This window comes from Eriocheir sinensis, chromosome 3 (assembly GCF_024679095.1).
Source record: "Eriocheir sinensis breed Jianghai 21 chromosome 3, ASM2467909v1, whole genome shotgun sequence".
NCBI lineage: Eukaryota > Metazoa > Arthropoda > Malacostraca > Decapoda > Varunidae > Eriocheir > Eriocheir sinensis.
Genome location: NC_066511.1, coordinates 15,587,712 through 15,613,444, shown reverse-complemented (window position 1 = coordinate 15,613,444; position 25,733 = coordinate 15,587,712). Strand labels below are relative to the sequence as shown.

Below are 25,733 nucleotides of genomic sequence, written 5' to 3'. Positions count from 1 at the left end.
AGACTGAGGAGAGAAGACAAACCAGAGACAGACTGAGGAGAGAAGACAAGCCAGAGACAGACTGAGGAGAGAAGACAAGCCAGAGACAGACTGAGGAGAGAAGACAAGCCAGAGACAGACTGAGGAGAGAAGACAAGCCAGAGACAGACTGAGGAGAGAAGACAAACCAGAGACAGACTGAGGAGAGAAGACAAGCCAGAGACAGACTGAGGAGAGAAGACAAACCAAAGAAAGACTGGAAAGAGGCGACAAACCAACGACAGACGGAAAAGACAAGAAGAACTGCCAGGACCGGAAGTGGTCGGTGGACTATGACCCTCACGCTGCCGAGGCCTCGCTCCCTCTCTCCTCACTCGGCTGGGCACCGCGGCGACGCCCAGCCCTCCCTCCTTCCTTAGCTAAAGTTCTCTCAGCCTTTCCTGCGTGTATTACTATGCTGACAACATTCTTCAACAACTCCTCCCCAGAAATTGATCTCTCTTCTGGCATCTCATTCTTTTTTCTTTTAGTGGAGCAGGGCATGGCAGACTTTTTTTGTTGTTCTTTTGTTTTTTGCCTTTGAGCTGCCTCCCATGCCGTAAAAAAAAACCCGAAGACAAGTATAGGAGAGCATTTACCCTTTCCACGTTAATGTCCTTCACTAATGGCAAACGATGCGGTAAAGCGACCACCTCCACGACCTCTGTTCCCGGGCCGTCGTGAGTGAGTCGCCACAGGTTGGTTGTCAGTCGTGCGGTTACCACAATGACGGGAATAAGAGAGGAAACAACAACGCGGTGACATAAACCCTCGCCCGCCGCACACCGCAGAGCGTGGCAGCCCGTGCACCTCCTGACCCTGGCCGACCCTCGCCTTCCTCCTCCCATGAGAATCGTGTCCCGGCCCCTGCGCTGCAAAGGATTCCGAGGACAAGAAGAAAAGTAAGGTAGGTGTTTTAGCGGCAACTTCGCATCCTCCGGTCAGTTATTTTTTGTTTGTTATCCAATAAGAAGGAGTTAGGTGAGTACTTCACGTGTGTATATGCATGGATGTTATATCATTCCTACCGCAGATCCAGGAACGAATAAAAGTTTTGCCCATCAACACACGTTCAGTTTAGTATGATTAGATTCGAGTCGTTCTTTTTTGGTGTGTGTGTGTGCGTGTGTGTGTGTGTGCATGTGTATGTGTATGTGTGTGTGTGTGTGTGTGTGTGTGTGTGTGTGTGTGTGTGTGTGTGTGTGTGTGTGTGTGCGTGCGTCGGTGCGTATTTCCCCTTCAATTTACACTCAAAATTGCGCGACCCCTGAACCAGCTCGCCCTTTCTTCCGGAGCGGAGTCACGTGACTGACCAAGGTCACCACCGCAGGGTCACAGCCCCCTGCCCTGCCCCTGCCCGCCGCGCCGCCGCCCTCCTCACCCTTCCCTTCTCCTCCTCTGTGTCTCCGCATCGGTGACTCATCTTCGTCGCCTCGTCACGGGAAGAAGCCACAAGCAAATATGTAACTTGTATCAGACTAGTGTTTGCACGACGCGGTTGCCATTCCTTTGTGCGCGTTGCAGTTTATCATGTTCTTTTATTACCTATTCGACATTTACAGGCAGCGATATCCTAAAATTTTGGTATCTAAGCCCCTTAGCTTATTGTTCGAGGCACAGGACCAGAAGACGAAACGACCTACAAGAGACCCGGATCCGAAATTGTGGAGGATATAGTTTCCTTGCTATTTAATATATGAAAAAGCTGCAGTACAATTTTCATATATTATACATTTTTCTTCCCAAGGGAGTGAAAAGAATGAAGACAAAGAGGGCAGTGAAGGCAGAGGCCACCATGCATGCACTACTTCGCCTGTAAACACCACACACACACACACACACACACACACACACACCGCTCCATCGTGACACCTGTAGAATGTCACACACCGGATCTTTTCGTTCCTTCCTGCTGGTGAAACTCGGGCCGCGGCGCCGCTTGCTGGCTGACACAGGCTGACACACGGCACGGAGAGGCACGCTGACTGCCGGCGGAAGGAGAGCCACGCCCCCCTCCGCCCCCCACACCTCCCCCCCTTTGCCTCCGAGCCGCGAGTCCCCCTTTCTCCCCTCACCCGGCGCCGCTCCCTCCCTCCATCCACCCCCTCCTCATCCCGGCTTCTCTCCCTCCCTTGCTCCCAATTGCTCTGGAATGTGGATTAATGTTCCGTTTAGAAAGGAGGATGGCGACGAGGCTCTCCCACACGGTGACACACACACACACGCACACGCACACACAAACACACACGCACACGCACATACACACACACACACACACACACATACACACGTCCAATATCCCTCCACACACACACGAGAGCGCCTGATAACCACATGTGCGAGATGATCCAACAAAATCATGCGCAGTTAACACGATGACTGGTGCTCAAGTGTTTGTGTATAAAATAAACGCCGCCCACACACACACTCCCAACACATGGCTACAAGCTGAATACTACAACAAAGGTTATATTCCACTCCCGTGACGAGATAGAGGCTTATTTCGAACGCAACCCCCCTCGCCCCCCCCCCCCCTCACACACACTCGCCTCCTCCCCTCCACCTATCACACATACGAAGCATAATGGGGAGAGAGAAAAGAAAAGAAATGGGAAACGAAGCGTGAAAGTCGAACATCTTATAAAAAAACGTATTCCTTTGCTAGTGACGAAATTACTAAAAGAAAACGAAGAAGAGAGAGAAAAAAAACTGTCCCACCATTGGAGGAGAGAAGTTAAGTATAAGGCAGTGTGTAAGTAAAATAAGGGATTGAAATAAGTCGATGAACATCATATAAAATGCCTACATTTACTCGTGACGAAGTGTGAAGAGGAGGAAGTTGAGAGAGAACTATCTCACCACTGAAGAGAGAAGTAAAATCAGTAATTGTTCGTATGTAAGTAAAATAAGAGCTTGAAATAAGTCGGTGAGCATCGTATAAAATCACTTCTTTTACTCGTGACGAAGTGTGAAGAGGAGGAAGTTGAGAGAGAACTATTTCACCACTGGAAGGGAGAAGTATAATCAGTAAGTGTTCGTATGTAAGTAAAATAATAGCTTGAAATAAGTCGGTGAGCATCGTATAAAATCACTTCTTTTACTCGTGACGAAGTGTGAAGAAGAGGAAGTTAAGAGAGAAGAACTATCCCACCACTGGCAGCAAGGAGCGAGAGGCGGCGTTGCTCCTCCTGGGGGTGCACGAGGCGCCCCTCCAACGATGTGATGGAGCAAATGTTTTCCAACGAGCAATTAACCTCCGGACTCCCTCACACTCTCTCCTTCCTGGGCCACTCGACCGCTCTCACTCCTCGGCGCCTCCTTCGGTGTCGCCCTCATTTGTCTTCATCTTCTCTCTCTCTCTCTCTCTCTCTCTCTCTCTCTCTCTCTCTCTCTCTCTCTCTCTCTCTCATTTTGGCTTACGTTTTTAAGTGATTTTTCAATTTTTTTTGTATTTTTGTAATTCTCTCTCTCTCTCTCTCTCTCTCTCTCTCTCTCTCTCTCTCTCTCTCTCTCTCTCTCTCTCTCTCTCTCTCTCTCTCTCTCTCTCTCTCTCTCTCTCTCTCTCTCTCTCTCTCTCTCTTTATCTTATTAGACGTTTTATAATGTTTGTTTTAGGTCGGGTTCTTACTTTTCTTTCTTTTCTTTTCTTGTGTAAATATTTGTGTTATATATACGTTTGTTCTTCAGTAGTTTTCTTTTCTTAGTTCTTTTTTTTTTGTTATCTTCTCTTTTTCTTCTATTTCTCTTTCTTCTTTTTTCTAGTTTTTTTTTTGCTTATTCTCTTCTTCTTTCGTCTTCGTCATCACTATCATTATCATCTCCATCTTTTTTCTTTTTTTCTTAGTTTTTCCTGTTACTGTTATCTTTTGTTTTCCTTCTCATTCCCTCATTTTCCTATCTTTCGTCTTCGTCACCACCATCATCATCACCTTTTCCTCCCTTTTCAAGATCATCGTCACTACATTATCATTCTTCTACTTCTTCTTCTTCGACCCCCAAAGAGCAGCCTGACCTCACCCAACCCACCACCGCTAACTCCACCTACTTCCTCAGCCTCACTCACCTCTTCCCCTGAACTCTTTCCCTCTCCTCCTCCTCCTCCTCCTCCTCCTCTTCCTTTCCCCCGCGAGTCTCCAGGTTACGCAAAGAAGGTATTGGATGAGAAGGAAACGCTCACCTCATTTTAGACTACCTGGCGTGTTGACTAGCTTTCGGGGACCATCATCGTAATCATTATTTAAACAGATTCTTTGAGGCAAGTATGTAAGTATTCGGATCACGTTACTGTTACGATTGACACTGAGACACGCACACCCACCCATCTAGTACCGTTCCCTTACACACCCATCCATCCCCCTAATACGCCTACATCCCCCCCACCATAAACAGACTCTGCCCCACCACACACAAACAGACCCTTCCCTCCTCCGCCTCCCCACACACAAGCAGACCCTTCCCTCCTCCGCCCCCACACACAAACAGACACTTCCCTCCTCCCCACACACAAACAGACCCTTCCCTCCTCCCCAACACACAAACAGATCTTTCCCTCCTCCCCTCACACACAAACAGACCCTTCCCTCCTCCCCAACACACAAACAGATCTTTCCCTCCCCCCCCCATACACAAACAGACCCTCCCCCCGACACAAATAGACCCTCCCCCAACACAAACAGACCCTCTCCCCTACACACAAACAGACCTTTCCCCACACAAACAGATCCCCACACATCCCCCAATACACACTGACCCCCCCCACCCTCACACACACACACAAACACAAACCGACCCCATCTCTCCATCCGCACACATTGATAGAGGGATACAAGAGAGACCGATGTCGGCTGTTAATCTTCTAATAAAACATTACGGTGTCACGCGGGTCGCCCCAGCAGCGGCGGGGCGTGGTGCTAATGGAGTAATCGCTCCATTAACCTCACCCCGCGTGCCCCGTCGCGCCCCCTCTGCCCCCCCCCGCCCCCCATCGGCCTGGCCTCTCACCCTTCACCCCGCCAGCGACGCTCCGGGTGACTTCAGGGGCCTTCGCCTTCCCCAGAAAACTTACGACACGTCCGCCACACTTGTCTGGGAGATCGCCCCCCTCGCCTCTCTCCCCCAGGACGTCCCACTCCCCCACCCAGTCATTCATCGCCACCAAATTACCTGCGCTGACTCACACTCAACACAAACAGTCTGACTCGTAAATATCTACCGCCGTGGAGACGTGGATTTCTCTTTTGCTTTTCTATGTTTCATGATTTTTTTTCTTTTTGGGGTCAATGTCGTACTTAAGAAGATAAAATGAGCTTGACTATAATGACAAAAACGCCAAGTAAACGACAGAAATTGACTGAAACCTTAATACCTACCACCATGAGGAGATGTGGATTTCTTTTGCTTTTTTTTATATATTTTACGATTTTTTTTCTTCTTGATGTTAATATCGTGAAAATAAAAAAAAAGTTAAAGATGAGCCAAACTTTGATAACGGAAAAGCCAAATAAACGGCGATATATCTACCACCATGAGATGTAGATTTCTTTTGCTTTTTTTATATATTTTACGATTTTTTTCTTCTTGATGTTAATATCGTGAAAAAAAAAAGTTAAAGATGATCCAAACTTTGATAACGGAAAAGCCAAATAAACGGCGATATATCTACCACCAAGAGATGTAGATTTCTTTTGCTTTTTTTTTATATATTTTACGATTTTTTTCCTTCTTGATGTTAATATCGTGAAAATAAAAAGTTAAAGATGAGCCAAACTTTGATAACGGAAAAGCCAAATAAACAGCGATATATCTACCACCAAGAGATGTAGATTTCTCTTGCTTTTTTTATATATATTTTTTTCTACTTGATGTTAATATCGTGTAAAAATAAGAAAGCTAAAAATGAGCCTAACTTTAATAATAGAAACGCCAAATAAACGACGATATATCTACCACCACGAAGATATGTGATTTTTTTGCTTTTTTTATATTTAGATTTTTTCTTCTTGATGATACTGCCGTGTAATGAGCCTAACTTCGATAACAGAAATGCCAAATAAACGAGATGAGCAGATTCAATTTCTCTTTTTCTCATTTATTCATCTTATTTTTTTTTCTTCTTGGTGTTAATGTCGGTCTAGTAAAAGCTAAAATTGAGCCTCGCTAACACAAATAGAAAGCAAACAACACAAAGAGACTGAAACGTAATTGATATATACATTCATAAAGAGACGGATTTTCAATGGTTTTTCTTCTCTTTCATCGTCATTCTTCTTGGTGTTAATGCCCTACTTACGAGAGCTAAGTGGGACGCCGATCAAAGAACCAAAACAGAGATCATATATATATATTTTTTTTTACAACAAAGGAGGCAGCTCAAGGGCACAGAAAAAAAACAATAATAAAAAAAAGCCCGCTAATCGCTGCTCCCATAAAAGAACCAGTAGAGGTGGTCAAAAGCAAGGTCAAATTCGGGAGGAGAGGTGTCCTGATACCCTCCTCTTGAAAGAGTTCAAGTCGTAGGCAGGAGGAAATACAGATGAAGGAAGATTGTTCCAGAGTTTACCAGTGTGAGGGATGAAAGAGTGAAGATGCTGGTTAACTCTTGCATAAGTGGTTTGGACAGTATAGGGATGAGCATGAGTAGAAAGTCGTGTGCAGCGGGGCCGTGGGAGGGGGGGAGGCATGCAGTTAGCAAGTTCAGAAGAGCAGTCAGCGTGGAAATATCGATAGAAGATAGAAAGAGAGGCAACATCGCGGCGGAATTTAAGAGGTAGAAGACTATCAGTATGAGGAGGAGAGCTGATGAGACGAAGAGCCTTAGCCTCCACTCTGTCCAGAAGAGCTGTGTGGGTGGAGCCCCCCCACACGTGAGATGCATACTCCATACGAGAGAAGCGAGAGTCTGCCTGAATGAAGAACCAAGAAACACATGTGAATATCAAGCTCAACAGGTGTTCCTAAATTCTCCTTCCTCATTATAGTTTAAGTTAGGTTTAAATGTATTCTTCTTGCTTTTCCTTATCATAACAGGAGCTACGTGCAAGTCTTTAACCGGGAAGCCAAACCGCACGAGTATAAACAGCTAAAAATAAAAGTAGGTATGGCAAACAAGCAAAGAGAAAATATAACCTGATACCGTGAACACCTGAACCACTATTACTCCATTATTGCATCCGATTGTGGTCAGCCAATAACGAAACTCCACCTTACGTTGTTATTTTCTGTATACACCGCCGCCTCCCTTTCTCCTCGTGTGCAGGCAGCGTTCCTTTCGTAGCTAGCTTTCCTTTGTCCTACTTTTCCCTTGGACTTTGAAAAACGATATGAACTTCGATAGGAAACTTTTCACCTCACTTCCTTTGATACAGACACACAGACACACACACACACACACAGGAAGAAATGTTTTAACCCGAGACACGTATTACTGTCGACGAGCTACATTCCGCTTCACGGTAATGCATCGCCTATTTTCTACGTAACTTCTCGTACCTTTAATTCTTCTCATTCCATTTCATTTCACCCAAAAAGACGTGAATCAAATGTAGCGTTCCCGGTTTACACAAGTGGCATATACACCGACGTTTAGCACAGAGCATCATTCTAATGGAGCTAAAGAGTGTAAGATACCAACAAGTCCTACTGAGGAGACGAAAGTATGGAAGAACAAAGACAAACAGCAAGGCAGGCTACTCACCGTTCCTCAGCTTGTTCTCCTCGGCGGCCTGGCCATTAGGGAAGATTGTCTTGACGAAGATTCCCATGCTGCCCTTAGGTGAGTCTCGTCCTCCCACGATGGAGAACCCGAGGGACTTCCTGCCGCGGCCCTTCTCGAACGCCACGGTCTGCACCGACATGGCGAGGCTCTTGGGCCGCCGCGGGAGCGTCGAGCTGAGTCCTCTCGGCTCGGAGTGTGACGGCGATGGGAGCTTCACGGCACCTGGGGGGCACGAGAGCCTCTGGGCCGCCGTCGCGTGCCGTCTAGAGCTGTGTGGAGATCTCCTGCTGGGGGCAGCGGGAGTCGACAGAGTCTCAACGAGCAACTGTTTCTGCGGTGTTGACGCGAGCCTGGGGATGAGGCTGGAGTTCTTGCCTTCTCGTTCGTGGGAGTCCTCGGGCTCGATGTGAATGAGCTTTGACTTGTAGATGTCAGCCAGGAAGGTGGAGTCTCCGCATTCCCGCACATCGGTGGCGGAGGCGTACCTCACGTCGGCGGGGTGACGCACGTCGTGGGAGGAGGAATACCTCGCCTCCCCGTTGATGTAGCGAGGCAGGTTACTACTCATCCTTGGGTCGAGGTAATTGTCATGATGAGCCGGAGAGGAGAAGACACCAGATGCGAGCTCTCCGTGCCTGATGGAGGTGGACGTGGAGGTGACGGTCAGCGTGGAGGGCAAAGACGCGGGACTTCCCGGCACTGGCACCTTGACTGACACGGGGCCGGTGACGGACACGGACGCCCGAGAGGGGTCGTAACCCGGGAGGTAGGACTCGAACGGGGCCAGCGTCGTGTACTCCGAGTAGTCGTCATATTCTGAGTACGAGCCCCGTCGACGAGGAAGACTTCTGTTGGAGTACCTTCCTAGTGACTCCCTCCTCACTCCAAGGTCTTCCTCTCCGGTGAGCATATCGTTCCTGAAGGTGCTGTCGGCGGCCCACAGCTCCCCGCATGCCTCGCCCAGTCTGCGCGCCGCTTCCACCTCCGGCGCCCCGTGCTCGTGGCCGGGGTAGGAGTGGTCGTACTCGCGGTGATGCTGCACGTCCACGTCTCTGGCGATGACGATGTCCACCTCCTTGGGCGTGCTGCGCAGGACGTGGCGAGCCTCGTCCAGCGTCACCCCGCGGAGCCGCCGGCCGTTTACGTTGATGATCTCGTCGCCAACACGGAAGCGGCCGTCCCTGCAGCGTCAGGAGAGGGGGTGGGGGGGGGGGGGGGTGTTAATGTTGACACACACACACACACACACACACACACACACACACACACACACACACAGATAGATAAATAGATAGAGATAAAGAGAAAAAAAAGAAATACAAAACTACTCAATGAAGTGCCAGACGAAAAAGATAAAAGAAAAAAAATATATAAAGGTTAGTACGAAGGAAGGAAAAGAATAAAACGAAGCCGAGCGGCACTCCACCTGCTGGCGGCCTAATGACGCTCACTAAAACTAATGGAGCCTCGGCCTCCGTCATCCGAGTAATTGTGGAAGACATTACGCAACCGTGTGTGTGTGTGTGTGTGTGTTTGAAATCATGTATACACACACACACACACACACACACACACACACACACACACACACACACACACGAAGGACGCAAGAGAGAGAATGAAAGGAGAAAGAGAATGTGAGAGAGTAACATCACATTTGAAACTCAAGATGGAAAGAACAGGAGAGCAGCATCTTACGTCTTATCATCATCATCATCATCATCAGAATTCCCACCACCACCACCACAACCACAACACCACCAAGTCACCCCTCAGCCACCCCTGCAGCTTCCATTACCCCGAGATTTCCCACCCCGGGGCAGGCGTCTTTGGGTGGGCCGTCATCAACCACTGTCTTGCTTCTTACCAACACCACATCAGCATTTCTCTCGACCTCTCGCCGCTCTTACTTGTCTTGCTTTACTACACACGCTCGGCAGACTATACATGTTTTAGCTTCGTCTTGATCAGCATATTTACGTTGGAGTTAAAGAGCTTCGTCGGAGAGGGCAAAGAGAGTGTGCTGGTCATTTTTTGGTCAGGTTTTCGTGGCTATGGTCGGTATTCTTACTCCGACATTCACTTCTTTTACATTAATCATTTATAACGGCCAAAAGAGACGTTAAACGCGCCCCTATGAGTGTTTCTTTACGTTCATGCTGCAGAAACATTGTCAAGCTACTACCAGGGTTATATAACTACCCACAAATCCTACGAAAGCCTTGTCAAATGTGTGTGTGTGTGTGTGTGTGCTTGGGCGCCGAAAGGTATAAATATATGGTCGTATGCTTTGTTAACTACCATGAGCTTTGTATTCGCTTAACTAGTACATATTTGAGTGAATATATTATATGAGAAAGGTGAAGAAGAGTGTGTATCGGTCATTCATCTGTAAGGTTTCTCAGCTCCAGTGTACGTACGTGTGTGTGTGTGTGTGTCTGTGTGTGTGTGAGAAAGAGAGAGTGTGTGTGTATGTGAGTAAGGAGCTCCCGCACTGCATGGGTTCTCTTTCTCTCTCTCTCTCTATTAAGCGTTCGTGGCCCCGGTTGGCGTGGTGTGGGAACTAACCCGGATGCTCCCACGGAAGGGTCCGACGAAAGGATGTATTGAGGGACTGCGGGAGGCGGGGTGCGTGGAGCGATTTGAGGTCGGGTAATGATGTCTTGCGTGGTTCGGGAAGGGTGAGCACTTAATTTAATGAAGGAAAAATACCGACTTATTATTACTGTCTTAATTTTCTCCTTCGTTTTTTCCTCGTGTGACGCCCCTTGTGTAGCTAAAATAGTTATGGTGCTTGGGGGGGGGGGGGGAGGAGGGAGACAAGAGTGAAGGGTTTGAAGCGAACAAAGAGGAAGATGAGACGAGGATTGCTGAAGTGGAAACGATAATATTTGCAAGGATGTAACACACACACGCACACGCATATGCACACGCACACGCACACACACACACACACACACACACACATACCTGTCTGTGAGGCCGTCCTTTTCGATGTGCGCGATGACGTAGCCGGTGGTGGCGCCGCGAGAGTTCCTCCTGGCGGTGATGTAAATGCCCAGTTCGCCCGTGTGGTCCTTCACGAGGCGCATGAGGCGGAAGGTGCGCGGCGTGGCGGTCTGGCCCAGCGTGGCGGGCAGGGAGAGTGGCGGTGACTGGTAAGGGTCCCCAACAGGCTGGGTCACAGATTCTCCTCTCAGGTGTCCTCGAAGGGGTGTGCCTCCCCCCCACCACGCCCGCCGCGCCTCCCCGTCCTCTGTCTCACGGAATATACTGAGGGCGCCGCGCAGGGGGCTGAGGGGCGAGGTGCGCCGCTCCAACTGCGAGGCGAGGAACCTTTGTCGACGACTGACGAGATCTTGTGGGTCGGACAGCCGTCGGGGGCCTCGGGGACGCCCTGGGACCAGCTTTTCCTCGTCCGTCAAGTTGTGGGTGGTCGGGGTGCTCGGAGGGTCGCTGTGCTGCCGGCCGTACTTAGAGCGGCTTGAGTCCACACGATCCTCCTCACATTTTTCTGTCTTGCTTCCCTCTTGGTAACTGTCGTACTTCGCATTCATTTCCCTCTTAGGAATGTTCTCCAGACGGGCGTACGCGCTCATGTTAGGATAGTCAGGCTTGGAGTATTTCTCGATGCTGGAGTAAGTGTCGGGCTTGGAGTAGACGTCGAGGTTGGGATAGTTGTCGGGTTTGGTGTATTTTTCGATGTCGGAGTAAACATCGCCCTTGAGGGGAAGCTGCCGTCCCGATTTCGGGTACTCGTCCAGCTTGCCGTAGTGGTCGTAGGCGGGGTGCTCCGTGCCCGTCAGTGATCCTGAGTCTGAGTTGGTCTCCGAGTGACTTTCGGTGCTCACGCCGGAGTCTGCGTCACTTTCAACTTTTTTCATGCGGGGTTTCGGTGACTCGTGGTGTCTCGCGCCGGCCCCAGCACCGCCGCCGCCTCTTCCTCCTCCTCCGTCGCTCTCATAGCCACTCTCGTTGCTGCTCGTGTACGCCGCCGCTGACCTGTGCTCGCCATGGCTGCGATACCTGCTGGACCGCTGCGGCCGGGCACTCTCCCGGACAGGACAGATGATGATGTCCGGTTCCGTGATGGCCGTCGCCGAGAAGGATCGCGCCCGGGGCTGCAGCGGTGCCGGATTTGGGTGTAACCGGAACTGAAGAGCGCTCATCCCTCGGTGGGCGGGGCCCGCTGCACAGTTCTCCTCAGACACCGCTCGGAGCTTTTGTCTTATGAGCTCCCTCGTGTCTTCATCACACACGGAGTCGCGGAGTGTGGTGACCCGCCGGCAGGGGGAGCGGGAAGGGGTATCCGTGGAAGCTGAGGGCGTAGGGTCACGTGACTGGGGCTGTTCGGGTGGGGCGGGGGGACGAGAGCGCAGGAAGGCATGAGGGAAAGATGGTTTTGACCCCCCAAGCGAGGATATATTTTCACAGCTGACCGTCTTGGTGGGGAGGTAGGTTGAGGTGGTGGTGTTGGGCGTGGTGGTGGGCGTGGAGGTGACGGAGGTGATGGTGGTGGAGGCCTCGCGGGTCAGGTCGAGGCAGGCGGCGGGGTCCTCGGCAGCCAGGTAGGTGCCGAGCTGCGAGGCGGAGCACGAACGGTACAGGTGACGCCCATCGCCACTCCGGTTCTCTGGCGAGGGTGTTCCTGGGACTGAACGGCCGCCCCAGCCCAGCCCTGACGAAGGGGACGTCGGGGAGGGTGTTGAGAGCGTCATGGACCTAAGAGAAAAGAAAGGACACCATGTATAACCCCTTAGACAGCTGACTATCACAAGCGGGTTAGGAACTAAAGAGAAGGGAAGCTCAAGAGACAGAAAAAGGAGTTACCATTACAGAGAATGCCAATACAATTTTTTGTCTCAAGTCTCTAGAAGGTAAATAAAAAACTCAAGGCCACCGCCGCCAGGACGGTCAGGTGGGCTGCCGGGACACTCACCTGGTGGAGTTTGAGCGTGAGAACCTCCCGAACGCCACCTTCTCCTTGCTCGGCGACCGCGTCAACTGCTCCAGTTTTTTCCCCACGCGCCGTCCCCACGTGGCCAGACCTTTACATGAGGAACAGTTGTTTTAAGCGTAATGCGCGAGGCAGTAGCACACGACAGCTATACACTTCAGCATGTCCCACTCTTTTACCTTTCCTACCTTTACTAAAAGCGTCAGCAACGAGACGAGTACGCTTCATCAACACTACACAGCATAACACAGCACTACATAACGACATGACACAGTATGATATAATTCAATGTGTGAGGGAGAGCAGCAGGTGTGAGGCATGGCGGGGACGCACACAGGTGGCGAGGCTGAGATCAACATAAAGCCAACACTGTGACTCTTCCCCTTCCCTACACCTGCTTGTTGATTGGTTCCCGCTAAGCAGAGGAGCGGCAACACAGACCATGAAGGTCCTGAACGTTCACCGAGATGTGAAAAGATAAATTGATTTTGAAATATAAAAAAAAAATAGATAAGCGGTGGATAAAGTGATACATTCTTACATTAATCTCAAAAGTAGCAAGTAAGTGAAATATAATGATTTAGCAACATATGAAAGGTAAGACAATTCGTATTACCGAAAATGCCATTCCACTGGAGCGACTGCAAATTATAACGCTAGAAACGCCTCAGGCACGCCACCCAACAAAACCCTCAACCTTATTGACGCCGACCCGCCACACACTCAGCTCATACCGGGACACCGAAAGGACACTTTTTGACCACCCTCAAGTAAACAAAAATGGTATTTGCTCACCTCTCTTCGGCGTCTTGGGCGTGGTGGTGGTGGAGGTGGAGGGGGTGTTGGTGGGTGCGGTGCTCGGGGTGGAGGGGGGCGGGGCACCCGGGGGATCCAGTACCCTGGCGGGGACGGCTGTCACTGTTTGGTATATCGGCGTCCCCGCCTTACCCTTCTTGGAGTCACCTCTCGTCTTCTCCTTGCTGGAGGTTGACGGCGGGGCGGGTGTGGTCCGCGTCTTCTCCCCGGGAACTGCGCCACGGGGCGTGGCACCGCCGCCCTTGGGCCCAGCGACTCCCACGACTCCATCTTTAGCCTGGACTGTGATGATGCGCGGGTCACTGTGGCGGCGACGGAACAACCGCATCTTCAGCGGCGAGTCTTTTCCTCTGTGCGTGGCAGCGACTCTTCCACTACAGCCTCTGCGGCAGCCTCGCGTGCGTGCCGCGTCCCGTCAACATCCTCGCCCGTCCTGTGAGGAGAAGAAAGAGGGGGTCAGACTCCTCGTGTCTAGAAAGCGTGGATTTGTCAAAGAAGTTATTTACCAGAATCTAAAACGCCACTAGTTTTTAACCTCAACCCCTCCTAAAAAAAGCGGAAAAATAAAAATGGTTGCACACTCAATAACAAATGATTATATGATCTGGGATATTTCCGCGAACTCTGGCGCAATCTAACGAGTTACAAGTGGCGGATAAAAAAGTTGAAGTATACAACTCAGTGAGGAGGAAAACGTCTGAACAGGAACTTCTGTATCACATTTCCCTTGCCTCTGCCCTCACGATGACAAGCCTTTCTGATACATTTACCCCAACGATGTCTACACGTAGGTCTCGATCGAAATCAGCGAAGCCCTTTGTTGTGCTCACGCGCTAGCTCAACGCACCACCGCCACACCGTGAAGCAGTGGTGCGAGGGAGCCACGGACGATAAGCAGATCACGTCCATTACACACACGTACACTGACACACACGTACACACCCGCACATGTGCACTAAATCAGGCGGAGAGAACCAGGTGCTTCCTCCACCCTCTCCCCCTCCCCCCGTCACGTCCCCTGACCCACATCACTGCCCGCTAGCTACCAGATCCCCCACTCCCTCCCCTCCCACCTGCCCACCCGCCCCCGGAGTGCTGTGTGATAATGCAAACCAGATCACTGTAATGGCACGTCCTGTCTCCCTCCGGCCCAGGGTGGTGCGTGGCCTCCAGTGCTGCACACCTGTTCTCTCTGTCTCTATGTCTGTCTGTCTGTCTGTTTGATGCTCACCACACCCACCGACTCACCCACCCACCCACACAAAAATCAAACCCACAAACAAGCAACATTACGTGAAACTGCTTTCAGTACCTTACGGAATGACATTATGGCAAAAGATAGCAAGTACAGCAACACCAGTAATAACAGCAATAAAATATAACAACAAAATTGGAGCCCATTCAGCCGTTTCAGTCTCTCATCCTTCCCCTCTTTCTTTCTTCTTCCATTCCCATCCTTTCTCTCTCTTCCATCCCAATCCCTTTCTTCCAACTCCATCTACTAAACTGTTCCCAATCTCTTTTTCTTCCACCCTCATCCATAAACTCTTTTCTAATCCTTTCCTTCCTTCTCCCTCCTCTCTCTCTTTCTCCTCAACCCCTTCTGTCCACCCTCATCCCTCTCCTAATCTCTTCCTTCCCGTCAACACTTTACGCTCCGCCATCTGATCCGCATAATCTCTCTCCCGTCTCTTCTTCCTTGTGTAGTTGATCAGCTGCTCGAGCGATCTGACCCGTCTCCTCTCCTTTCCTCTCCTCTGTTACCTCCCTCCCTCTTTCAGGTGTTAGATTGCAGGTTGTTAAGTAGCACAACCCCTTTCCTATCTCCAAGTTTCCACTGCTTGCTTCAAACACACACATTCCTTTTCTCTCTCTCTATCTTTTTATCTTTATCTTTATCTCTCTCTCTCTCTCTCTCTCTCTCTCTCTCTCTCTCTCTCTCTCTCTCTCTCTCTCTCTCTCTATCGAAAATGAGGGAATTGGGTTAATCGTCACTGATAAGATCCATAAAAGCATGTAAAGAGTGAGAGTAAGTGTACGTTTGTTTGTTTGTTTGCTCGTGAAAGGTACATAAAGATCTTGTTTGCTGATTTCATATACTAATTTAAGTGTTGAAAAAAAAATAACAACTGCTAATTAGAGTTTACGAAAGGAGAAATAAGAAAATCATCCTTGAAAATACGGACACTAATATCATAAACCACTCATTTCGTCCACTGACTCAATAAAATTTGTTCTCATTTCGTTTCTCTATCTAGCGCCTCTGTGATATGGTGGTTGGCATGCCTAGCTACGAATCTGTATACTCAGGTTCGATCCAGCCCAGGACAGTCGGCGCTCAACCCTCCAGCTGCTCATCCTCCCTTTCGGGCTGATCGATAACTGGGTACCTGGGGAAACTTGAGGAAGGTAAACTGTGGCAACCCGGAAGTCACACCTGCCCTGTGTTCCGGGGTGATGGGTCCGTACCGATTATAGGCTGAGGGGACAAAGAAGGGGGGACGAACGCTGAGGTATCACGTAATTCAGCCAATGTCCCCTATTGCTTTTTTTCTTTGTCTGTACTGCAAATTACTTTTCATATATGGGTTTGTCCTCTTTACTTTTCCATTCCCTTGCCGTTGTCACATTCGCATCATACAGCATTTCCATGTCTCCACTTAACCTCAGCTTTTCTCTACCTGTCTGTACTGCTAATTACTGTCTATATCTGGAATTGTCCTTTTTATCTTTCATTTTCCTTGTTGATGTTACTTTTCCACCATAAAACATCATGTCATCACTTTACCTTTGCTTTCCTATATCTGTGTGTACTGTCCTCTACACGTCTACAAGCGTCTGTTCATTAATGGGCTTGTCTTCTACTTTTTCGTTCCCATGTTGTTACTTCGCAATATCACGCATTTCCACGCCCCAGGTAGGCTCGCAATTTCTGTCCTGTGACCCTCGCCTCGATATTAACCTTGGTCTCACTCTAACACTCTCTATTTACGTTCCTCCCTCATAACCCCATCGCTGGCCCTGTCTCGTGCGTGTTTCCATAAGGACGAGGAAGCTTGGGATGAGGATGAGCGGAGGAGGATTAACAGTGCACAAGCGGCTTTGAGATCGGGTTCCCCCCTCGACCATGATCCTCCCCAGCCCTTTGTGGCGTCCTTTGTTTTGGGGCGATCACGTGAGGCAAGGGGAGGAGGCAGCGGTGAGCCGGAGAGGGGAAAACTAACTGACTCATTCTGCGGGCTATGAGTAAGGATGCATAGTCGTCCATTCTCAATATAACAAAAAATAGAGAGAGAAAACAAGGTAACATATCTCGATACATCTATGAGACAGTGGTAAAGAGAAGAAAGAAAAAAAGATACTAACTCATTCCACGCCCTATGAGTAAGTTTGAATATTCGTCCATCCTCAGTACAATAGAACAGTGGAGAAGAAAACAAGATAAATAACACGATACATCTATAGGAGTGTGTTAAAAGGGAGAGAAAAGGAAATCACCAACTCATTCTACGGGACATAAGAAGGGGTGCATGCTCGTCCTTCTTCACTGCGCCAGAGACAGAGAAATATGATACGTAAGCCAGACAGAGGGCGGCGGTGAGAGGGAGAGGAGTTGGAAAGGAGGGGGAATAAACTGATCCATTCTGCGGGTTAAAAGATGGGGTGCATTTTGGTCTACTTTCACCATGATTATGTAATGAGAGAACGACGCATCACCCGCACACCAGAGGATATACAAGCCTATCTACACCCAGAATCTGTATGCCACTAAAATCTTATCTTTTAAACTATTGCATAAGCCTTTAGAAATAACCCTCTTCTCTACTTTCTACGTGTGTATAGGCGGATGTCATGGTTTCTTTCTCTTTCTCTCTATACGCACGGATGATGAAAAACTCCATTACCTCTTTTTTCCTCAACGAGTGAATGATGGAAATCTTGCTTCTCTCTTTCCTATGAACACTTTCTTCTCTCTTTCTTACTCTCTTACGGACATTTTCTCTCATTCTATCAAACGCTAGAATTATGGAACACCCACTTGCTCTTTTCTACGAGCGTGAAAGGGGACACTCTTCTTCCTACCTCCGTGAAGCATGTAGAGAATACTAACTACTAACTAACGGGGAGCATACGCCTGGGGGTGCCTCGCTTCACTCACTGGCCGCCTCCACTTTCGACGGTCCCCCCCATGCAAGTTCCCACGCAGCTGCCCTATCCATCCCAAGTCCTTCGTGGTAGGAGTGATCGACTTGACCCAACCGTGAGTTACGTGGGCGTCCCCTTGTTCTCCTCCACTCAGGGTTGTCTTGTATATAAGCAACTTCCGGCCTCCTGCAGACTCCTTACGTTCTTATGTTCTTATAGTTCTTATGTCAGCAGGATCAACGCGGCACTCTTTACTCTTCCTGCTCTCTGCCCTATCAAACCCCTTCTTCGCTTCTCTCTACAAACGTGAATCATGGAAAGCCCTCTACTTTTCCTTCTACCTCCGTGAAGCATGCAGAGAGTGGATCATGTAGGACTCGTTACCCTTTACTCCCCCTCCCCTCTCTCCTATCAAACGCTTTCTTCTCCTTTCAACAACCATGCATGAAAGAAAACACTCTTCTTTTCTTTCTATCTCCGTGAAGCATGCAGAGAGTGGATCATGTAGGACTCGTTACCCTTTACTCTCCCTCCTCTCTCTCCTATCAAACGCTTTCTTCTCCTTTCAACAACCATGCATGAAAGAAAACACTCTTCTTTTCCTTCTATCTCCGTGAAGCATGCAGAGAGTGGATCATGTAGAACTTGTTATTCTTTACTCTCCCTCCCCTCTCTCCTATCAAACGGTTTCTTCTCCTTGCATGAAAGAAAACACTCTTCTTTTCTTTCTACCTCCGTGAAGCAAGGGAAGGAAGGGGCCACACAAGGGACGGTGAGGCAGGAAATGTCCTCCAACCTTCTGCCTCGCCGCTGTCTGTCTGTCGGTCTCCCCCACACTCTTATTACCCTCGATGGCCGCAGGCGTGAGGAAATGTGACCACTGAGAGGCGATAAATCCTCCCGGCTCCTCAAAGTCCTCCTCCTTTCTACCTCTGAAGGGCTTGGCGGTGGCTTCCTCCTCCTCCCCCTCCTCCTCCTCTTCTTCTTCACTATCTTGAGTGCTACATCTTGGCTTGCTTTGGCATACACACACACACACACACACACACACACACACACACACACACACACACACACACACACACACACACCTTCCCATATCAAAAACTCTTTCATTGTATTACTTATGGACGCGTAGTGATACAGTTTTACGAGGGAAGAGGGACAGAGACACAAATAATCATAATTCCCTTCTGCTATATATTCCTTTAGCAGAACACTCCCAAAGTTGCAACACTCTTAGCATCTTTCGTCTTCCTTTTCTCCCTCTCTCTCTTTCTCTTCCTCTCTACTTTGCTCCTCTTACTTCATTTCCTCGCTTCCTATGCCATCTACCACCCTCTCCCTTCTTCCCTTTTCTCCCTCCCTTCTCATTTCCTTTCCTCTTCCCACTCTTTACCTATACCGTTATCTATATTTCCAGCTCTCTTGTCTTCTTCTACCCCTTTTCTCTCCCTTTCCTGCTTACCTCTTGTCTCTATGTAAATCCTGTCGTATTCTACCTTACTGCGCCTTCCTCTTTTCACTCTTCTCCTATACCGTTACCTACTTGCAGCTCTCTTGCCGCCTTCTTCCTCCCTTTTTCCCTCTCCCTTTTTCTACTCAGCTCTTGTCTCATTGAATTTCGACATGTTCTACCTGCATCGATCTCTTCTCTCTCACCGTCCCCGTGTGTGAATCCCTCGGACTCTCCACGCACGAAGACTTACTGAGGCAATTAATCACGTAAAACCTCATTGGGATTCAGAACTGCACCTCGCACCACGTAACACAACATTTACTCCTATATATCATTCCGCGAAGCTCCAACGTATACCAATAAACGAAAGCCATGACCAAGGAATGATTTAACCGAAGAATATGACCAATAAGATATGCGCATGGTCCAGACGATGCTCTCTTTTTCTTTTTTGTTTGTCCTCGAGCCACCGCCAGACCAGACCAGACTCGTGAATTAGACCAGCAACAGACGCTAGCCAGACCGATAAATCTCGCTGCCTTGCTTGTTGTTAGTCAGCCCGCACGCCGAGAACACGCTAAAGCACCGTTCACTTCCACTCGTTAATCGTGGCAAAGACTTGAGTAGCCTGGAGCGACGATCGAATATACACAGGAGGAGGACAGAGAGGGAGGGGGAACAGAGGTGGCGGCGGTGCGTGTATGCGAGCTCAAAGATGCAAAGAAGGAAGGAAGGAAGGAAAGAACGGGACAAGGATGGGGTGGGAGAAGCAATGTTTATAGATACACTAATTTTCACTACAAAAAAAGACTCTTGATAGCTCGAAGCGTTGATCAAACACAGCAAAACAAGACGGAGGAGGAAGCGGGGTGTGTGTGTGCTCAGAGGTGCAAAGAAGGAAGGAAGGCAGGAAGGACAGGGATGGGGTGGGAGAAGCAAAATTTATATACACTAATTTTCACTACAAAAAATGACTCTTGATAGCCCGAAGCGTTGACCAAACACAGCAAAACAAGACAGAGGAGGAAACGGGGTATGAGTGCGCTCAGAGATGCAAAGAAGGAAGAAAGGAAGGACGGGACAGGGATGGGGTGGGGCAGCAAAATTAATAGATACACTAATTTACACTACAAAAAACTCTTGATAGTCCGAAGCGTTGATCCAAAACAGCAAAACGAGGCGGAGGAGGAAGCGGTGTGTGTGTGCGCTCAAAGATGCAAAGAAGGAAGGAAGGAAGGAAGTATGAGAAGCAAAATTTATAGATACCCTAATTTAAACTACAAAAAAGACCCTTGATACTGATAGCCAGACGTGTTGATTTAATACTATGTGTGCTCTCTCATAGATGCAAAAAAAGGAAGGAAGGAACGAAGGGATGGGGGCGGGTGTGAGGGGAAGGAAAATTTGTAGATACCCTAATTTACACTACAAAAAAGACTCTTGATAGCCCGAAGCGTTGATGAAGTACGATGTTTGCGTTCTCATAGATGCAATGAAGAAAGGAAGGAAGGAGGGACGGGGGGCGGGTGTGAGGGGAAGCAAATTTTATAGATACCCTAATTTACACCTCAAAAAAAGGTTCTTGATAGCCTGAAACGTTGATCAAATACAGCAAAAAGAGGACTCACATATATAAAAAGTAGCGGTGTGTATGTACGTAGTGAGAGGGAGGAGGGAATAAGAGAAAACGTTAAAATAAGACCGTCAGCAGTTACCTGTTAAGTAGCTAATGTTCGCGTTGATCAAGTACAGCAAAACGAGGACACAAATAAAAAGTAGCGGTGTGTAAGTAATTGCTGAGAGAGGGTGGGAGGGAAGGATATGGGGGAGGAAGAAGGGTGAGGGAGGGAAGGAGGGAGGGAAGGATTGGAGGGAGGAAGAAGGGTGAGGGAGGGAGGGGAAAAAACAGTTGTGGTTAGTCTAATTCACGCGTCTACTCACCGTCAGAAGTTACCTGTTAAGTGGCTAATGCTCGCCCGCACAAGCTGACCACCGCCACACTGACCACACCGCTACCTTTGCACCGACAGACACAGACAGCCACAGCCCCCCAGCCCCCCAGCCCCCCATACCCCCCAGCGCAGTCATTCCACCCCGTACTAAGCTGTGTTAGGCAACGTGCTCTTGTATCTGCCTCCACCACCACCACCGCCGCCGCCGCCACCTCCACCGCTAACACCTGCCGTCCGCATACCAGCACATCTCTCTCTCTCCTTCCCTCCCTCCCTCTCTCTCTCCCTCTCCCCCCGTAGCTTGGAAAAGTTACTCAGAACGTATATTTCTGAGGTTAAAGACGTTCTCTCTCTCTCTCTCTCTCTCTCTCTCTCTTTCTCTTTCTCTCTCTCTCTCTCTCTCTCTCTCTCTCTCTCTCTCTCTCTCTCTCTCTCTCTCTCTCTCTCTCTCTCTCTCTCTCTCTCTCTCTCTCTCTCTCTCTCTCTCTCTCTCTCTAAAAGGCGTGTCTATAACATGGTGCGCTTCTATTAGATTTTTACTTTGTCCATTTACTTTTACAAGGAATAAGTATTGGATATGCGATAATTAATAATGCAATAGGCAGTCATTTATTTTCCAGCTCAAAGACAGTAAATATAAACGATTGAAGTCGACACGTTAATCCTCCAAAATACATTACGACGGTTTTCTTTTGTTTTCGGTAAGTTCCAATCGCTTATAGTTATGGACATAGGCTCCGCGCTTTTGTCCACCAGCAACACGGAGATTTAGCAGCCACCGGGTTTTTATTCTTCGCTCCACAACACGAAGGGGAGCCAAAGGAAGGGGCAGAAAAAGGTAGAAGGAGAGTTATAAAGAGCGTATAGCATAGTGGACAACAAGCCAGTGACAAGTAATGATAATAATAATAATGAGAGTAATTATTCTATATTATCGTGAATCTTATGTATAATTCATGTATCAGTGCCAATATCATGATCACCTCTACTACTACTATTTTTACTACTACTACTACTACTACTACTACTACAACCACTACTACTACTTCGGTTACTACCACCACACCCAAACCACTCCCACCCCCCCTCACTACAAAACCAATCTACATACGAACATAAATAACTCTCTTTCCACCCCTCCCACCTTGCCTTCCCCACCACCCATACCTTCCCTTCCCCCCCCCCCCCCTCACCTTACCCACCTTTCCCCCCTCCCACCTGGCGATACCTTCTCCTCCCACGCATTCCATGACCTTCATTTTGGGGTCGTCGCTCCCCCTTGCTTCCCTTGCCCTCCCCTAGTCCTCTATGGAATGCCCCCCCTCCCCCCCCTTTGATGCCTGATAGAAATGGGGTGGAGATGTTTGGTGAGGATGCTGGGGGGGGGGGGGGCGTGTCTACAATAGGTGTGTGAAGGAATGAAGGCGATCGTGAGTGGAGAAAGCCGAAGAGGAGGAGGAAGAGGAGTCGTAGAAAAAAGGAGGAGGAGGAGGAGGAAGAAGAGTAAATGATGAACAAAAGAGGAGAAGAAGAATTTAAGAGGAGAGGATAATAATAATAAGAAAATGAGCTAAGAATAAGAATATGTAGAAGAAGAGGAAGAACAAGAGCAGGAACAACCCCATAAAGAGGATGAGAAAGAAGAGGAGGAAGAGGAAGAGGAGGAGGAAAGACGTGCATAAGAAAATAATATTGCAGTCCATACAGAGACGATGTAAATCAAGTGTTTATTATTTACATATGCAGCATGCAATTTTATCCCTTTAAAGCTATGCACGGTGCCTTCCCGATGTGGTTGCTGTTTGTTGTTGTTCTTGCTGCTGCTACAACAAGAACAAGTTTTACTACTACTACTACTACTACTACTACTACTACTACTACTACTACTACTACCACTACTACTACTACTACTACTACCACTACCCCTACTACTACTACTACTATTGCTATCTATTTATCTATCTATATCTATGTATCTATCTATTTACCTATCTATCTACATTTAGCGAGTCTTTTATCACAACTGTACCCGAAGCAGGACTTAAAATAATTGTATGTTTAGTTATTAGAGAAAAAACTAAATCTATCTTTCTGTCTGTCTGTCTGTTTGTCTCGCCCTTCACTCAAAGTTTTAAGTATCGTCAGGTAAGTGAGGTGCCGGGAAAAGGAAATAGCGGGATGGAAGACTCCCCAAAACCCATAACTGAGCCACAATAGGTGCTGTCTTCGGGTGGCTAAAGGGGAGGAGGAGGAAGAAGAAGGCGGAAGAGAAGATGTAGGAGAAAACAAAGCGAAAGAAAGGTGTATGACTAAGCTTCAAATCCGCTAGCGAACATGAGCTGACTGACTGACTAGGTGAAGCTTCGCGGCGCCGCACCGACAAAAGGGATATAATGGCACTGCGGCTTGGAGCAAAGGGATGATGGGTGAAGGGGCGGGAGTCGGGAGAAGGCCGCACCCACAACACGGGCGGAAGGTGTGTATTGGAGGAAGGTTCACTGGGTTCAGAAGACACGCGAGAAGATAGTCAATGGTGGAAAGTGAGCTCATAGAGAGGGGCATACATACATACATACATACATACATACAGACAGACAGACAGACAGATGGAAAGGCATTATAACAAACTCATGACTAAAGTATACGAGTTTCACGGGCCTGTATAGAAGAGGAAGTGCAGTATCAGAAATTAAGACAGACAGACAAACAGGTAATGTATGAAATCCGTGAGGTTGTAGTAGCGGGTATAGGTAGTGTCAGGAGATGGTAAGACTTTACTTAATCCAAAAAGACACTCGATGGCTTATACAGAGTGCAAAAGGACAGGCATACACGACAGCTTGTGGGTCTAGAATCGAGTGTTTCCTTCGTTCCCGTCTATGAGAGAGGCACATAACATTGCAAACAACCAGAGAGTTGATCATAAAACTTCGGTGGGGTGGAACAGGGCCAGAGGAAGGGGGGAAGGAGGGAAGGAGGTAGAGAGAGACGGTGGGAATGAGGAGGGGAGAGGAGGGGATGGGTTGGAACTGCGAAGCGTGGGAGGAGGGCGGAGGAGAAAGAGCAAGTAGGAGAACGTGAGAGAACGAGGAGGAGAGGTGGGTGGTTGGGCTGAGCAGTTCCGGGCGAGGGAGTTTCAATGCATAAGTAGCGGAGTTTTCCCTCACGAATGTTTGTATCAATGTTTGTGTGTGTGTGTGTGTATGTGTTTGTACAATCACCACCTGTGCTCTGATCGACATTTCGCTTAACCCGTGCATGGCCAGGTAGGTAGGAGGGCAGGTGTGCTCGCTCGCTCCCTACCTCGAAAAGCGCCGCAGGTGACTAAGGCGTAACATGTGTTTGGGTGAAATGAGCAGTAATGGAAAAAGCAAAAATGAAAAGGTGAGGATAAAATGTATGAATAAAAAGTATAGAAGGATTCGGCTCTTATTCCTTCTTGGTGTATACTACGCAGATATAGAAAGAGTAACACAAGAAGACGAAAGAATAATCTTGAACGCAGAAAAGAAGTAGAAGACGTAAGACAAAGTAAGGATGGTCAGGGAAGTAAAACAATGCCAATCTTGAATGCAAAATAAAAGATAAAAAAAATGAAATTAAAGAAAAATATCAGGCTGCGGAGAAAGAGTAAAAACAAGAAAAAGTAAAGGAAAAAACACCATGGACGACAATTTCCAATACATAAACAAAGAAAATAAACAAAACAAGAAGACTAATGAAAACAAGGAACCATAACAACCAGAAATACTTAAAAAAAGAAACAAAAAAATATAGGAAACAAGAAAACGATAGCAATCTTCAATACAAGAAAATAAATAACAAGAATAAGTAGGCAAAAAAAAAAGAGGAAGCCATGACGATCAGAAACGCAGGAAAACAAAGAAAAAAAAAGAAAAAAAAAGACGCACTTCAAGCAGGGACTGACAAAGGAAGTCGTGACGCTCCCGTTGCATAAGCAGGAGGGATTTTTTTTCCTTTTTTTTTTTTTTGGTATAATCTCAATGATCGCCTTGGTTCGGTTTTCCAGGCGCCGTTCCCAGAGAAAATCGAAATAGGAGCGAGAAACCGTCAGTCAGCCACATCAGTTTCCTCAGCCTCGGCGCTCCCTGTGGATATGACGCAGCCGGGACACCAATGCAGACAGGCGCGGTCCAAAATTGGTTTAGTTTTTTTTTATCTTTTCCTTTTATTTATATTTTATCTTATTTTTCTTTCTTTCTTTCTTTATTATTCTTATTTTCTTCATTTCTATTTTTTTTTTTTTTTGCAGGCGCGGTTCTTAATTTGCTTTGCTTTTTTCTTTCCTTCTTTCAATTTTATCTTACTTTTATTTCCTTGTTTTTGTTTCTTTTCTTTATTTTTCTTTCTTTCTTTTTTTCTTTTTTTCTTTGTTGGTAACTCGAACGCAGTGCTGGAAGCTTTCGATTGTCTGTTAACACTGAAAAGAATAAAATCGAACTGCATACAAAAAACAATTTTCAGCGACTATTTTTTCTTTATTTCTTTCTGTATTTTCTTTATTTCCACTCTTTATTTATCTATTTTTCTTTGCATGTAATTCGAACGCAGTGCTGGGAGCTTCCGATTACCTGTCAAACACTGGTAAGAATAAAAAAAAAAATAAAAAAAAAACCTGTATACGTAAAAAGAAAAATATTCAACACGACA

At 47.9% G+C, this 25,733-nt stretch overlaps 1 protein-coding gene across 2 annotated transcripts in view; it reads right to left on the bottom strand.

Moving 5' to 3' along the window:
- The window catches only part of LOC127005681 (uncharacterized), an 82,293-nt gene that overhangs the window by 18,154 nt on the left and 38,406 nt on the right, over positions 1–25,733 (bottom strand). The window contains exons 1-5 of one of the 2 annotated variants that reach the window (XM_050874788.1): positions 14,276–14,499; positions 13,485–13,938; positions 12,672–12,780; positions 10,703–12,454; positions 7,712–8,913 (exon numbers count right to left, since the gene is read on the bottom strand). In XM_050874788.1, the coding sequence (XP_050730745.1) occupies positions 7,712–8,913; positions 10,703–12,454; positions 12,672–12,780; positions 13,485–13,833 (3,412 nt within the window). In that variant the 5' untranslated portion in view covers positions 13,834–13,938; positions 14,276–14,499. Of the gene's footprint in view, positions 1–7,711; positions 8,914–10,702; positions 12,455–12,671; positions 12,781–13,484; positions 13,939–14,275; positions 14,500–25,733 lie in introns of those variants that run through there. The other variant, XM_050874779.1, reaches the window with a different exon arrangement.